This window comes from Bombus affinis, chromosome 16 (assembly GCF_024516045.1).
Source record: "Bombus affinis isolate iyBomAffi1 chromosome 16, iyBomAffi1.2, whole genome shotgun sequence".
Lineage (NCBI taxonomy): Eukaryota > Metazoa > Arthropoda > Insecta > Hymenoptera > Apidae > Bombus > Bombus affinis.
Window position 1 is genome coordinate 2,286,160 of NC_066359.1, and position 16,159 is coordinate 2,302,318.

The 16,159-nt window shown below is 30.2% G+C and overlaps 5 protein-coding genes across 8 annotated transcripts; 2 read left to right on the forward strand and 3 right to left on the reverse strand.

Annotated features, from left to right (window-relative positions):
• Positions 1-372: 372 nt before the first annotated feature.
• Positions 373-2,024, reverse strand: LOC126925935 (ras-related protein Rab-34). Its single transcript, XM_050741946.1, has 6 exons — positions 1,995-2,024; positions 1,429-1,595; positions 1,256-1,357; positions 1,085-1,149; positions 871-1,001; positions 373-588 (listed from the first exon to the last, which is right to left on the reverse strand). Exons 1-6 carry the CDS (start codon positions 2,022-2,024, stop codon positions 373-375), a joined length of 711 nt encoding a protein of 236 aa, XP_050597903.1.
• Positions 2,025-2,647: 623 nt separating this feature from the next.
• Positions 2,648-4,303, forward strand: LOC126925952 (60S ribosomal protein L23a). The gene is made up of 4 exons (XM_050741968.1): positions 2,648-2,758; positions 3,176-3,477; positions 3,686-3,813; positions 3,978-4,303. Exons 1-4 carry the CDS (start codon positions 2,725-2,727, stop codon positions 4,237-4,239), a joined length of 726 nt encoding a protein of 241 aa, XP_050597925.1. The 5' UTR covers positions 2,648-2,724; the 3' UTR covers positions 4,240-4,303.
• Positions 4,295-8,375, reverse strand: LOC126925950 (pre-mRNA-splicing factor ATP-dependent RNA helicase PRP16). The gene is made up of 2 exons (XM_050741967.1): positions 4,756-8,375; positions 4,295-4,605 (listed from the first exon to the last, which is right to left on the reverse strand). The coding sequence occupies exons 1-2, from the start codon at positions 8,130-8,132 to the stop codon at positions 4,524-4,526; spliced, it is 3,459 nt and encodes a 1,152-aa protein (XP_050597924.1). The 5' UTR covers positions 8,133-8,375; the 3' UTR covers positions 4,295-4,523.
• Positions 8,376-9,347: 972 nt separating this feature from the next.
• Positions 9,348-13,079, forward strand: LOC126925634 (WASH complex subunit 4). The gene has a single exon (XM_050741401.1). It carries the CDS (start codon positions 9,657-9,659, stop codon positions 12,915-12,917), a length of 3,261 nt encoding a protein of 1,086 aa, XP_050597358.1. The 5' UTR covers positions 9,348-9,656; the 3' UTR covers positions 12,918-13,079.
• Positions 13,080-13,199: 120 nt separating this feature from the next.
• Positions 13,200-16,132, reverse strand: LOC126925647 (CUE domain-containing protein 1). 4 transcript variants are annotated; one of them, XM_050741421.1, is made up of 5 exons: positions 15,990-16,132; positions 15,243-15,388; positions 14,740-15,115; positions 14,554-14,652; positions 13,200-14,466 (listed from the first exon to the last, which is right to left on the reverse strand). In XM_050741421.1, the coding sequence occupies exons 2-5, from the start codon at positions 15,360-15,362 to the stop codon at positions 14,330-14,332; spliced, it is 732 nt and encodes a 243-aa protein (XP_050597378.1). In that variant the 5' UTR covers positions 15,363-15,388; positions 15,990-16,132; the 3' UTR covers positions 13,200-14,329. The 4 variants fall into 4 exon arrangements, with proteins under 4 accessions (XP_050597378.1, XP_050597376.1, XP_050597375.1 ...); XM_050741419.1 differs by lacking the exon at positions 15,990-16,132 and adding an exon at positions 15,690-15,831; XM_050741418.1 differs by lacking the exon at positions 15,990-16,132 and adding an exon at positions 15,471-15,738.
• Positions 16,133-16,159: the final 27 nt, after the last annotated feature.

Below are 16,159 nucleotides of genomic sequence, written 5' to 3' on the forward strand. Positions count from 1 at the left end.
TTAGTGGTTAATAAATTTCTGAGAAATATTATTCACGTTGAACAATCGAAACAAGTATTCCTTCTTTTCCTTGTTTTAATTCTTTCTCGTTGACCATTTAAAGCTGAAATATGAACGTATTTTATCATTTTTAATTGAATGAGTAAAAATTAGAAATAAAAAATTAATACAATCCAAATAAAATTAATTTTAAATAGTAAATAGCTGATAACCAGATTTAATGGTTTAAGAAAAGATCGTTTAATGTCGCACGGTATTAAAACATTTTAGATATAATAATATATTATAATTAAATATAATAATAACATTTTAGATATATAACAAATATTCATGATTTCGCAAAATATTTCTATCTATTTTATAGCTATAGTGCTACGTACTTATTAAATCAGAACCAATGTTAATTGATTCCGGCTTCATATTTTGTAACTCATGTAGAATCATGGCATGAAAAGATAATACGGTTGCTCTTGTGAATAATTCTGATACACCGTCTCCAGTTCTAGCGGAAACAGCCCAAAACTCAGCTTTCATTCTCCGCGCTACTTCAGCCGCTCGTTTTTCCATTATTGTATATACCTGATTGGACTAAAAACATTTATTGTATTTTGTAGTTATAGTCAATCAATGATAACAACATAATTTAAGTATTTTGTAATTATTGTAATTAAAGTAATATTAAATAAAACTACTATATTAAATTATTGTAGATTATTGTATAATTAATGCAATTTTTAATTAATGTCCTATACAAAAATTTGAAGGTCTTTTCGCTAATTTAGTTAATCATCTAATGCATCAGAAATTTAACTATTTCCTTATAATTTACTTTCGATTTTTGTATATGTCAATAAATTCTACGTGATTTACCAGTAAATCTCGTTTTGTGCCTATTAAGAATATGTAATATGGCTCCGTGTTACTTTGAGCAGCTTCATTTAACCATTGTTGGCAGTGTCCCAAAGATATTAAGTTGGCCAAGTCAAAAACAACCATGATTACTAAAATAAAACATTTATAACATAAAACTTTGACACAATTTTTATATTTTACTACACATTCATAACAACAAATTTTTTTATACTATTTGCACTTCTGTAATAAGATGCAGCGATGGATTTAAATCTTTCTTGTCCCGCAGTATCCCATCTGAAATAAGTAAATAAATAATAAATTTCTATTTTTTAACATAATATTTATTATGAATATTATGAAATTAAATAATAAAATATGTTGAAACGCAAAATGAACGCACATTTGTAAATGAAAAGGTACACCCAGAATATCAAACCTTTCTACTTCAAAATCAACACCGATTGTTGCTTTATAGTTATTGTCAAATATTTTGTGGCAAAATCTGGAAAGCAAACAATGTTATGTTTATTTTTTTCTTAATGTAAAGCAGAAATAGATATTGTGATATATTACCGATTTACTAGACATGATTTTCCAACCGAAACATCGCCAATTACAATTGCTTTTGCAATTTTCAAAGATACGCGTTTCGTTTTGCATGAACGTTTAACAATTGGATCAAAATCTCTTTCATTATATTTCGTCATATCAGACGAAAACGGTGGTGGCCAATTATTAACCTAGAAAACGTTTTTATTTTATTATTTGGTACATTTATCTCAAAATTTAAATTTTTAGCAGTATATGTGGCTGAAATTAGAAATAAATTTATTATTAAATATTTAAATATATTTTTAAATATTTTAATCTAAAATAAAGAAACGTAATTGCTTCTTATTCCCTATTTTCATAATTATTATGTTTTGAAGAAAAATATTAATCGATAAAATTACTGAATCGAATTTTGAATTTAATTTGAATTTGATTTGAATCTAATTTCCACCGGATGTCCGGCAGCAATTGACATACTTAAACTGATTTAAAAATGTTTATCAATAGTATAATTATAAAGTTATGAATTGTTCATTATTTTTCATTAAAAATTATACTCGTATAAGAACAAAATTTTTAAGTCATACCTGTCTATCATCACGTGCCACTTCAATCATTTTGTAAATAGCTGAACGTGTTTCTAACATTATTTACACTATATACTGCTCAATATTTCTTATATTGTAATGCAAATATATACAATTGTACAGCCTTTTATATTTACAATATATATTTATAAATTATTATATTATATTTTATTTGTATAATTTCACTTTGAAACATGAGTACAATACACATTTGAAGACTTCCTATGTTTAATATTTATGCTATATTCAAATACATATTTATACAGTAAGAACTAGAGAAGCATTTGCATGTTATATGTTGCCTATCCATCACTAACATAAGTAATTTTGAACTAAATGAAAACATTGGTTGCTACGACAGGTGTATACTATTTAATCTACTCTGCTACAAATCAATTACATATTCTAGAATTAAAATAAAATCTTTCTCATAAGTTTTCGATAAGTAAAATTTATCTAAAATACCAATACCAAAATGTAAAATGTATGTGCAAATACTCTTTTTTTATTAAATTGCATTATGGTATTAAAATATCTTTTTTGCATAAATTATAAAATATAAATATTTTACTATAGTAATTGAACAAGGAATGTTTTAAAACGTACAATTTTATATTATAATTATATAGTTATTATTTTATAAAATTGAATTTATACGTAAACGTCTAACGTAGTTCATTGATTATTCACATGTCTGTTTCCGGCTAAAACTTTCTTTCTTTTTAGCAAGATGGCTCCTAAACCGAAGCCCACGGAAAAATCAGGTATATTTAAAAGTTTTTAATAACATTTAAATTCTGTCTAACAAGTTTGAAAAATGTTTTAATTTAAACAAACTTATAAAACATGATTAATGCGAATTTGTGATGTAAAAAGTTTGATTAATAAACACGTGTTCAGGTCAACCTTAAACATGTGGCTTGTTGTCTGTTTTGTATATATTTAAAAAAAGTATTGATATGTATATAATTATATTATTGTTCTATAGTATTAAAATATTTATTATATCTATTCGAATGGTAAATTTGAAAGAAATTTACAATTTCAATTAAGCTTTTGCATGTTTTACATAACCTAGAAATTATCCACAACAATTCCTTAAGAACTTTGTGTTATAAATATTTGACTAATATAAGATGTAGAAAGTATAATATTTTGATTATTTATTTTATTTTTTCTAGCCGGCAAGCCAGCTGAGAAAAAAGCAGAAAAGAAAACTGAGAAGAAACCAGCTACTGTATCTTCTACATCAAAAGTTACAAAACCAGCTGCGAAAACATCGACCACTGCAAAGAAAGCTGCAGCTGCTAAAACGACAACTTCTGTAAAGCCTGCAGCAAAACCAGCAGCAAAACCTGCACCTAAAGTTACTGCAAAACCAGTAGTTGCAAAATCTAAGAAAAATGTTCAACCTCCGAAGAAAACACCTAAGGGTGGAAGAACAGCTGCCCCACTTCAGAAAGCACTTAAAACTCAGAAAAAGGTTAGTATACATAATATCAATAAAAAAAATTTGATTAATTGTAAACTTAGTAAATTATTTCAATATACATGATGATAAATGTTGGGGAATCTCGTTGAATGACTGTGATAAAAATATAATCTACTGCTGATATATCAAATCATAAAAAATGAACTTTTTAGTTTATCATATATATATTTGTATATTGATCATATGTATTTATTTGCAGGTATTGAAAGGTGTTCATGGATCAAGAGTAAGGAAAATAAGGACATCTGTCCACTTCTACCGGCCAAAAACATTTAGGCCACCAAGGGACCCGAAATATGCGAGAAAATCTGTTCCAAACAGAAATCGGTAAGCATTAAATACTTGTGTTATTTTTATCTACTTATTTACATACATTTAATTTTATATATTTTATGACATGTATCATTTTATTTATTTATTTATTATAATTATTATAATTATTTATTATAATTTTATATGAAAAATATCTAAAACGATGTTATTTTTTTCAGTATGGATGCATTTAATATCATCAAATTTCCATTGACCACTGAAGCTGCTATGAAAAAGATAGAGGACAACAACACGTTAGTTTTTATCGTGCATACTCGTGCGAATAAATATCACATCAAAGCTTCCATTAAGAAACTGTACGATGTTGATGTGGCTAAAGTTAATACATTAATTAGACCAGATGGTAAAAAGAAAGCCTATGTACGTCTAACGCGTGATTATGATGCGCTTGATGTTGCTAATAAAATTGGTATAATATAAATGTACCTATATGTGATGAGTAGGGAAGTGTATCTGTATTAAAAAAATGCCTCTGTACAAAAAATTTTGTTATTGTATTTCCTTAAAAATTTTACAATGTTCCTACATATTGTAAAACAATAAATTTTACATTATTCCTATATATTATATTGGTTTGGCAATTAAGTGATTGCGGATTTTGTCATTACCACCTAATGATGGTGGTATCCGCAATCACTTAGTTGCCAACCCAATAAAACAACACATTTTACAATATTTACACATTTCACTGAAAATCTGAACAATTATAACCCCAATCTACTTGGAGTTTTACGATAAGGAGCAGGTGTACCCGGTTCTCTGATACCTGGCGTCAATATTTCCTTCCTGTAAACAATATAAAATAATACCATAAAAATTAATGATACAAAATATCAGATAAATATTATAAAAAACTTATATTAAGCTTTCTACGGTAATTCAAATACTTTTATGAGACACTGTATGTATTATAAATTTGAAACACAAGAAACTTACTTCCTGATAGAAGCTTGTTCACGTTCAAGTTGTTCTTGCGCCCTAGCCTTCATTTCTTCCTCCGCTTCTTTCATCTGCCCTTCCATTTCATGTAAATGTTGCATGGCTTGTCGTCTTTTTGCTCGCCCGCTTCGTCCAGTTTCCTTTACACTAAAGAACATAGGACCCAACTCGGCTAGCCAGTGGCCATCAACGGCAGTCACACATTGCATGTACTCCTTGCCAGTCATTACAAGTTCATGATACACCACGTAGTCTGGCGTGAACCCCATACCGAACAAAGCTGACGTCGGATGAAGATGACATGGCATTCCAGTACGACAATTCACGTATTCGCCAATACCTTTCAAACGAGCTGCTTGGTGAAAGTATGCCGAACAAATACATTTCCGTACAATGTCCCAGTCCGTGCCACAGCTTACAACTTCCATCTTTTGTTGTTTCAGAATTTCTTCCAGCTGTTGTCGAACTTCTCTTACTTTCCGCATAGCTTTCGCGTGAATAAAGTGAACGTTACACCAAGAACTGGAATAACCATTCGCCTTCCACTGATTGTACACATTTAGATATGTTAGGTGGTCAGACTCTGGCACTTGAAACTTTTCTCGAGCTGAATCAGAATCTTCTTCGCGACCTTTGGGTCGGTAGAATATCGAAGGCACTGACAGCATAGAAACTATAATAAGTATATCTGCAGTGCAACCGAGTTGAGAAGCAACAATGAGCATCTGACATTGTGGTGGGTCTAGTGGGAATTCTGCCATTTGTCGTCCCAAAGGTGTTAAACGTCCTGTATGATCTAATGCACCCAAAATCCACAACTGATACAGAGAATTTAATATATTATCTTGTGGTGGAGGATCCATAAAATGAAAACCCAATAAATCTTGAACACCTAAAGACTTCAGTAATAATACAGTATTTGCTAGATTGGTTCGTTGTATTTCTGGAACTCCAGTTAATAGTAGTTCATCTAAATATTGTCTTCGCGTGTATAATCTGTAGCAGGTACCAGGACCAGTACGTCCTGCTCTTCCTGATCTTTGATCAGCATTTGCTCTGGACACTGGATATACTTGTAAAGCATCCATACCAATTCGTGGGTTATAAACTTTCAACTTGCAATAGCCCGAGTCCACAACAAATACAATTCCGTCAACAGTTAATGAAGTTTCGGCTATATTTGTTGCTACAACGCATTTTCGTAGACCTCCCTCTGAACGTTGAAAAATTTTAGCTTGTAAATCCGAGGGCAGTTGCGAGTAAATAGGTAAAATGGAAAGTGGAGGAGCTGATTCGATCTCTGCTAAACGTTCTTTCAAAGCTTCACAAGTAACTTCAATGTCTTCCTGACCAGGCATAAAGACCAATACATCACCTGAACGGGGTTGCAAATGAATTTGTAACACTTGCTTCACCGCAGCATCAACATAGTCTTCTACTGGATTCTTGGCGTGTAATACTTCAACTGGAAATGTGCGACCTGGAATTTGGAATGTTGCAGCATTTCCAAAAAATGCTGAAAATTTGCTAGAGTCCATTGTAGCAGATGTTACGATCAATTTCAGATCATGTCGTCTAGCTACAACTTCTCTCAATAAACCAAATAAGACATCAGTAGATAAAGATCTTTCATGAGCTTCATCCATAATAATTACACTATATCGATCCAAATCTCCTTCCCTTAAGCTTTCTCTTAATAAAATACCATCAGTCATATATTTAATAACAGTATCTTTTGAAGTGCAATCCTCAAAACGAATAGCATAACCAACTTTGTCTCCTAAAGCAGTAGCCATTTCATCAGAAACTCTTTTTGCCACAGACATAGCTGCTACTCTTCTTGGTTGTGTACATCCAATTATACCATAGCGACTATAACCGTCTTCATGAAGATATTGAGTCAATTGTGTTGTTTTACCACTGCCAGTTTCTCCAACAATAACTACTACACTGTTTTCTCTAATTACGTTTAACAATTCTTGTCGTACAGCGAATACTGGAAGACTTCTTCTCTGGTGTTGAATGGACCTGTATTTAGCTTCTCCAGTAACTTCATCTCGTATATGACGCGCATATTTTTGACCAGCTTTGAAGTCAGTTTCTTGACCTGGATCTTCCTTATCATCTTTGTGTCTATCACGTACACCCATGATATTACCAATATGAGTTCCAGCTAGTTCCCAATGTTTCTTTTGTGCCCTTTTCCGTTCTTTTTGTTCACGATATGCTCGTACCAAGGCCGATCCTTTTCTTGCTACAAGTGCCATATCAGAAGTAGGATCACGTACAGGTACAACAGGCTCTGGTTGTTTAGTGAATACAATTCGACCATCCAGAAATGGTGGAACAACATTATGGACTAAGAGATGTACTCTGGTTTCTCCTTCATCATCAGGATCATCATCATGATCTAAAGAACTGATGACACCAGATGTTAACATTCTGTTACGTTCCCACAATTCGTTATCTTTATTTATCTGTCGCTGTTGTGCGGAAAGACGCTTCTGTCTTTTTGCTTCTAATTCCATTTCCTTTTTACGGGTGTATTCTTCAGAAACATCAGCAAACGCACGATTTTCTCCATCATCCAAGGCATACCATTCTCTATCCAGTCTTTGTTGCTCTTCTTCCCACAAGTCCCACAGGTCTTTTTCTTCCCCAAGTATGTTAGGTGTAGTACCACTAGCTTTTCGATCTCTATTCCAAGGGTTATATTTATATGAAGGCGTAAATTCACTTCTAACACTGTCTCTACCATCTCTAATATTGTATAGGTTGGGTGTTGGATGATCCCAACTGGATTTTCTTGGTTCTTCATCTTCATCATCATCCCAATTACTTTTAGATGTTGGATCCTTTGTTTTAAATATTGGAGTTTGAGGTTCGTCTTTAAACCTTAAGGGTGTTTGTCTACTACTATCTCTAACACTGTCTCTGCTTCTACTCCTTTCTCTATCCCTATCTCTGTATCGATCCCTATTCCTATCCCTATCTCTATTCCGATCTTTGTCCTTATAATTGTGCCTATGATTTTTGTCCTGTGCACTCAATCTTTGATGCTTTAATCGTGCTTCTAATCTTTGTTGTGCCTCAGTGTTCACCCCACCAGTATGAGTTGGAGTTTCTTCAGCATAAGATCTGTATTTTCTTTCCTTAATTTCTGATTTTGGTGAACTTGATTCAGATTTCAATGAGTTAACTTCCTGTGAATTTTCTTGCCTTTTTCGTTTTGCAAGTTTGTCAAGACCCAAGACAGATACCTGAGGCTTTTTAAATGTATGATCAGAAGGTTTCTTCCGAATGATCAAACCTCCTGCTTGATTTTTCTCAATCCCTTCTAATCTATACAAATTCGACTCATTTGATGTATCCATCTTTTTATACTGAGTAATATTCGTTATTAAAATTTTATATGTTTAATGGCGCACAAAGTAGTTATTTTTTAGCAAATATATATAATACAACACCATAGTATAAAATTACGTTTTAGACACTACGTTTAGACACTATCCTTTAGACACCACGTTCTAGACGTCATCTTGTAGACGCTAGGTTTTAGACGCCATCTTAAACACTAGAACTGACTAATTAACTAAATAAACGTAAATTAGTTTCATAATCTATAGATGGAACTATAGTAAGAGAAAAAATACAGTCAATGACATCCATTAATAGCAATTCATTAAATTCCCTAGAAATTATTATTACTAGTTATTACATATTCATCTGAATACATTATGAACATCTCATCTATTATAATTTCATTCATATAAATAAAAATTTTACTTGTGAAATGAATTTTCAGCAAAATAATTTTCTATTTTATATTTAAAAACTAAATGCACTGATATATAATATGAACGGGTGTAGACCAATAGCTCCTTCTGGTGTGAATATCTTGTATTATAATAGGGTAAAACCTACTGCGCTGAATTTAACTGCACAACAGCGTGGCAACGAACAAAAGTTTATTTAACAATTTATTAATTAAATATCGAAATTATTGATCAGTAATAATTGCGATCACTTTCAAATTTCGTATTTACTTTCGTTACCATAGGAAGAAACATTGTTAAGTATAAATCGATCACTTTCTAATACTATAAACTTCAATCAAATTAATGTTTATCAGTATTAGTTAATGGCAACTTATGTTATTGGATAATAAACAAATCGTAGATTGTCATGTAAAATTCGAGTAATTCTGTGACCCAAGAAGTTAAAATCGTTGAATCGTAAAATCATTAGAACCGTCACGCTACCGAGCGCAGAATCTAAGTAAATCTCATTAAAGCGTAAATTTTTGTTAAAAATTAAAAAATTTTTTAAATTAAGAAATTCAATCTATTATAATTCAATTTTAAATATAAATCATTGTTCACGTTAATTTTTCTTGGTGTGTCTTTTTTCATTTAAATGTCGAGTTAGCTTTTCGAATTATTTGAAGTTAAAATGCGAGCAGAGTGCTGAAGCACTTTACGTGCTGCAACCTCGCGAAATTCTCCAAAATTTTGGAAAATTCACGCAATACGTCAATGCATAAATGCAACCCTATTTTCCCTAGACTTTGATCACGTGGTTTTATTTACTCGTTGGTTAGACGGTACAGTATAGTCTGTATAGTGCAGTACTATCAGCTATCAACCTTTCATGATATCCACTTTCCAATTTTGTTTTTTGTAAATATGTAAGAAATGATTGTGTCATAATAGTAGTTAAAAGTAATTAAAGAAAGTACTGCTTGAAAGTGATGCTGGAAAAGTATAGGATGGTACTAAAACATATGTGAATTATCAAAAGATATGTCACAAATTTGAAAAATATATTTTACTTGTCATTTATTTAAAATCAGTATTTTAACACATTTCGATTAACGTTAGCAAATATACGAAGTAATAATGATAGAATCATCAGCTTGGAATTCGAAAAAGGACGAGACCATATACAAAGCGGCAGGTTCGATACACTTACGAAAATATGGACAGTTTTTTGAGAATTTAGCTAAGCAAACATGGAAAAAAGATTCTACATTAGAATATTTTATGGAAGGTCCTCTTCGGCTTGTATACAAACCTGTTGAGGATATCAGCTTGATAAATTTAATAGAAATGGAAAATAAATATTTATCAAAGCTACTTGCTGCAGTTGCCGGTACCTGCAGAGAAATTAGACTTCTTGTGATGGAAGCTAAGATGTTCTATAAAAAATTGTTTACTCATGGTGAAAGAGGGGCAGAGAATAATCATAATAATATCACATCCCTTTTGTCTGATCTGCAAGATCTATTTGTTTTTGTGAATAGGATATGGACAGTAGCACATTTGACAACGGAACAGTTATCTAGTCTAGCAGGTGACTCTAATGATATTTATTTACCTGTATTAATAGAACATTTTATTGATTTGTTTATAATCGTTTTGACATTGGATGAAATTATCGAATCCCAGCCTTCATTGTTAGAACAGTGGAAAAAGTACAGAATGAATGTGCGTTCTATCATGCATAATCCATTGCAATTTGGCATAAGTGAATCTAAATTACATACACTGAATAAGTTATTAAAAGATTTACAAGAGAATTTATTAAAGAAAGTTTTATTTTTCAAGACGATTGAACGCATAATGGATGTGAATAAAGGACCTATAATGAGTGAACAGATTACCAATTATTTGAAAAATTTAATGGTAGACATAGAAAATAAACCAAATGATTATGTTTCATTGAATAAAAGTTGGATCAAAATAAATATTGGAATTGTTGTAACGACAAAATTATTTGGCACCTGTGATAAAAGATTAATTAAAAGAGTGCTTGAAAATAATAAAAAGTTTTATGCTGTAAATTTAATTGGAAATGTTATATGGATTCCCAGTAAATTTTTAAGTGATTTTTTGCCAAAAGAAGCTGGTAATGCTGTTAGTCAACAAGTAGGAGAAAAAATACTATGTTTGAGGATACAAAAACTTTCCCAGACTGTGAATGGCTTAATTCAAAAAGCAGTAACATGGTGCATTGAAATGCAAAGTATTTTAATGAAAACAAGTCTTCAGATCTCAGATATTGGGCAGAAACAAACTTTATTAATTGATTTAGTTGCATTGTTATCTCAGATTAAAGAAATTGTATCTTTTATAATAAATATGCATGCGATTCTTATTAAACCAATGAATCGTAACACTGTTCAATTAATTTGTAGATTAATAGAAGTACAAAAGTCTTTGCAGACTACATTTTACATATTGGGACCAGTTATAGTGCAATCACAAAGTCAAGTATTACAATACTTGAGTTATTATATTTTAATTACATTGGAAACTGCTCGGAAGAGTTTAATTCAAAAGGATAAAGGTTATAGCAGAGAAAAACTGGATGCATTGTCACTAGTGGGTTTAAGTATGAGATTATTAAATGGACCACCAAGTGCAGATAGAAGATTAATAATCAGATGTGCTCTAGCATGTGCTAGTCAATTAACAGATACTTTTAAGGAAGAGGACATGGTGAAATTGAGATTTTCATTGAACAATTACGATATTGTTGCTGAATTGTATAATATTATTACAGATATCTGTGATTACTCTATATTATTATATCATCAGAATATAATTCCAGCTTATTTTTCTTCTGTAATAGATAGTAATTTAAGTATAAATCACATAGTTCATTTGTTTAATGCATTTAACAGCACCATTAACGAACAAGAAGGATTAAATTTAAAACAGAAAAGAATTATGCAATTAAGAGAAATGTTGACTAAGAATATATTAGAACCTGTTTGTCATGAGATTGAAACTAATCTAAGACTTCATGTCCATGCACATTTAAAATTGGATTCTACAAATCCATTCAATATTGGGGCAAAAGATGGTGGAAGAATCGTACGATCATTACCATTACCTTTAACAAATAGTATGATATACGCTAAAAGATTCATTGAACATTACCTTGATGATATGTTTTACAATCTCACTACAGTAGCATTACATGATTGGAGAACATATAGAATGATGCATGCTTTGGCACATTATAAATTAAATCTAGATACTGTACAAAACTATTTACCTACACAGACCTTGGAACAGGGCTTAGATGCTTTAGAAATTATGAGAAACATTCATGTATTTGTATCAAAATATTTATATAATTTAAACACTCAAACTTTTATTGAACATACTAGTAACAATAAACATTTAAATACTATTGGAATTCGACATATAGCAAATTCTATCAGAACACATGGAACTGGTATTATGAGTACAACAGTTAACTTTGTATATCAATTTCTTCGTATAAAATTACATACATTTTCACAATTCCTTTTTGATGAACATATAAAATCGAGATTAATGCGAGATATAAGGTTCATCAAGGTTCAAAGAGAAAATGGTAGAACACCTTATACATATGAAAGAGCAGAAAAATTTCAGAAAGGGATCAGAAAATTAGGTATGACACCTGATGGTTTAAGTTATTTAGATCAATTTCGACAATTAATAACTCAAATTGGAAATGCATTGGGGTATGTACGATTAATTAGATCTGGTGGATTGCATGCTAGTTCAAATGCTATTTCATTTCTGCCAAACATCGATTCATCTGTACCATTTGAATTAATGTGTAAAAATTTAAGTTATGATGTAACAACTCAATCAGCAGCAAAGTGTTTAGAAAATAATATTGCAAATTTAATACGAAACTTTACAGAAGGAAGAATACAATACTTCAAACTTCTTGTTGATGTATTTGCATCTGCTTTTCGAGATACTGAATCGCATCATTTGCAACAATTTTATGCTATTGTACCTCCATTAACATTAAGTTTTATTGATAACTCAATATCGAATAAAGAAAAAATGTTTAAGAAAAATCAAACAGGTGCAGCTTTTACTGATGATGGTTTTGCAATGGGAATTGCTTATATAAATGCTCTTTTAAATCAGTCATCAGAATTGGATAGTTTACATTGGTTCAAAACAGTTGAACAGCATATAAATGCTGAACAGCAGGCTGCAGAAAGTAAAAATGTTCAAGGAGATGAAAAATTGCAACAAACAAGAGCATTAACATTAAAACGCTTAGGTGAAAGAAGTGCTGAATTCCAATTGCTCTATTATAGTTTGTCTGGCGCTAGAGTATTCTTTAAACAGTCTGATATGTAATATTCCACAATCTGTAAAATGTATTATGGAATTAATTAATTGCAATGTGATTGTTAAGTATTCTTGTTTCATATTTCTCATTACTATTGTATAAAGAATGTCAAATTATATACTGTATAATACTGTTATGTGCTTTATAAAAAATAGCTTTAAAACACTTTATATGCTATAAATTTACTTTATTTTCGTAATCCTTTTGTAACTTGTATTATATATATATATATATATATTACAATAATGAGAAAATAAAAATACAGGATAATATGTCAAATGAATCTTAACTTATTAAAGAGCCACTAAAAATTACGTAGTTTATTTTTATATAGTTAAGTTCGGTATTCTTAAGCTTATACTTATGCCTGTGGCACATACCGTGTTTAATTACACTCATTTATATATATAAAGGTCTTCTACACCAACATATATATATGTATAATTGCAATCCTTGATATTTATTACTCAATAAGTAGTATGGCTAGATGAACAGACTAGAATTTATTACACTTACAACTCTAAATAGATAGGAGTTTCTCAAAAATGTAATTATAAATATGAAAGCGTCATTATTAATACACATAGCAATATAAAAAGAAATCTATTTTCATATCAGCAAAAAATCACATAAAAATCAAATATGAAGTCACAAATTCGCCAATTCTAAATCTTTCTTTAAATGTTTACTTTAACATTATGGATAGAAATTTTTTACTATAATTCATTTGATACCTATAAATATAATTTATTTTATATTTTAACAATGTTTACCAATAACTATACAAACTTTTTTTTAAATAAATATAAACTACAAAAAAATTTTGTAGAAAAAACAACTATACATTCTCTAAATCATTGTCAACGATCAAATATAAATAATATACATAAATAATATCAACTATCTGTAAATACATTGTTTGTAAAGCTTCACAATTTCATCTTAAAAAAAGAAAGAAAATGTTTATAACAACATTCGACAGATCCTTATTTTAACAGTATGACTGTTGTAATTATTGTACTGTTATTATCTAGAATGTGTATTGGTTCACAGTATATTATTAAAATACGAAATATTTTGTAGTTTTGCAATCTTTTTCTTAGATAATATTTAGGGCTATTATTCCTACATTTTATCTTTTGATCTTTCTGTGCTCTTGAATTAAACAATTACTCAAGCAACTTAATAATATCATGTTAATTAAACTGCACAGAATATGAGTCTTACTAATTGTTTTCTAATTTAAATAATCTGCATTAATAAAACTATCTCCATCTAAATTTTCTTTGCAATTTGCCATTCAATTATTCATATTAATACAGATATGCTTCTTTCTCACTTCTGGGCTGGATAAATTGCTGTAAGTATCAATTACTGAAAAATTGTCTTTTCTGGTAGAATAAAGAAAGTGTTATAATTTCTAAGATTGAAATCTAGACGACTCCTCTGGGTCCAATAAATCGTCACAGGAAGCTGTTGGGGGTAATAACTGTCTACCCCCTCGTTTTTTACTGCGTGTAAATACTTTAGTAAGTTGTGCAAACTTACGTCGAGATACTAGAATATAATTAAAATAATAAAAGTAAAATATGAATTCCGTAATTTTTACATTCGTTATATAATAATATACAATTGCCAAAATACCTTTGCCCATATTTTTTAGTCTTTCTTTAAAAAGATCTTCATCATCATGACCAATTTGATTGCCACATTTTTCAAGGCTTGTTCCTTGAATTTTTGTATCTATGATAAAGATAATGTAAATAATTGGAATTTTATGTCTTTTCTACATTGTTTGCATTATAAAAATTATAACTGCATATTACAAACCATTTTCTAAAGTTGACAAAAAGTCTTCATTCCAACGTAGTTCAGCCATAAATTCTTCATTTTGAAGAAATATAGCAATTCTTTCATCTTCTAACATTGAATTTTCTTGTAAATATGAAGAATCTAAACTATCTTCACAAACTTGTTGAGGAAGCCGAAGGAATGTGTCTGGTAATGGACCTAATAAAGCAGGTTGCCATTTACGTATACTTTTTAAGGATATTGTTGACTCTATTTTCTGTGACTTAGAAGTACTTGGTGATTTTTCATTTTGCTCTAATTCACTTCTAATTTTTTCATTTTCATTATCTGTACTCATAGTAAGCAACTGATCGATTGTCGTATCTACGGCACCTTGGTTAGATCTTAACACAGCCTAGAAGTTTTGAAATAATTTCTTCATTTATTATACATCATTATGCATCATTTCAAAACATACATTTAGATTAAAGACAGTTTCCAGTTACATAATGTAATTTAATACATTTATTAAACGAATTTACCTCGATCACATCATCATCCATTTGTGGAAACATGTTTTTGAAATCAGCCATTGCTTGATAAAATTCTAAGGTTGTTTGTTGTTGTTGTTGCTGCTGTTGCTGTTCCATAGCAGAGGCCATTATGTGGTGATTGTAGAATTGTTAATCTAAGCGAAACAATTAGCTTAATTAGTTGCAGTTAGGAAGCTTTCAACAAAGATTTCATAATATGACGTTATTTAATTTTACTTTGAAGATTCGATAAATCTAAAACGTTCCAAAAACATGAATAGACAAATCGTCATGCATAACGAGGGATATCGGTTTCGGATTATTATGTGAATGTCATGTTATTTGTTTGAGGAAATTAATTGCATCTTATTTTGTCTTTATGTTATAATTAGTTATGCACCGCTGAGTTATACGAAATATCCATGCACATAATTGAAAACCGAGACAAGACTGTACCCTGTCATTACACATGCAAGGAAGGTGACCAACTGTCAAAAATTTGGTGAGTGAGACCTTTCTTATGAAAAGTAAACCTATTCCAGAATTGCGAAACCACAGAACGGTATCACGATTTATCTAGTGATTCGAGCTTGATTTTTATTGGTGTATTCTGGACAATTTATGTAATATTTTTTCATTTTAGTTCAACACGAAATATTGAATATTAACTATTTTTAAAATAGCATGCAATAAATATAAATAATTACAGAAATGAACAAATGAAATATTATTTATATAGAAGTAAGGAATAGTAACCTTTTGCATTTTTAGGTTAAGTTGATTGAATTTTTGAACGAATAGTCCGACCATGGTCATATAAATTATAAATAGACCTGAACCGTGATTCATATATGTATTCATATATTAAAACCGGATACACATGTATACATGTGGGGATGTTTACAACTCTGAAGTTTAATATTTCA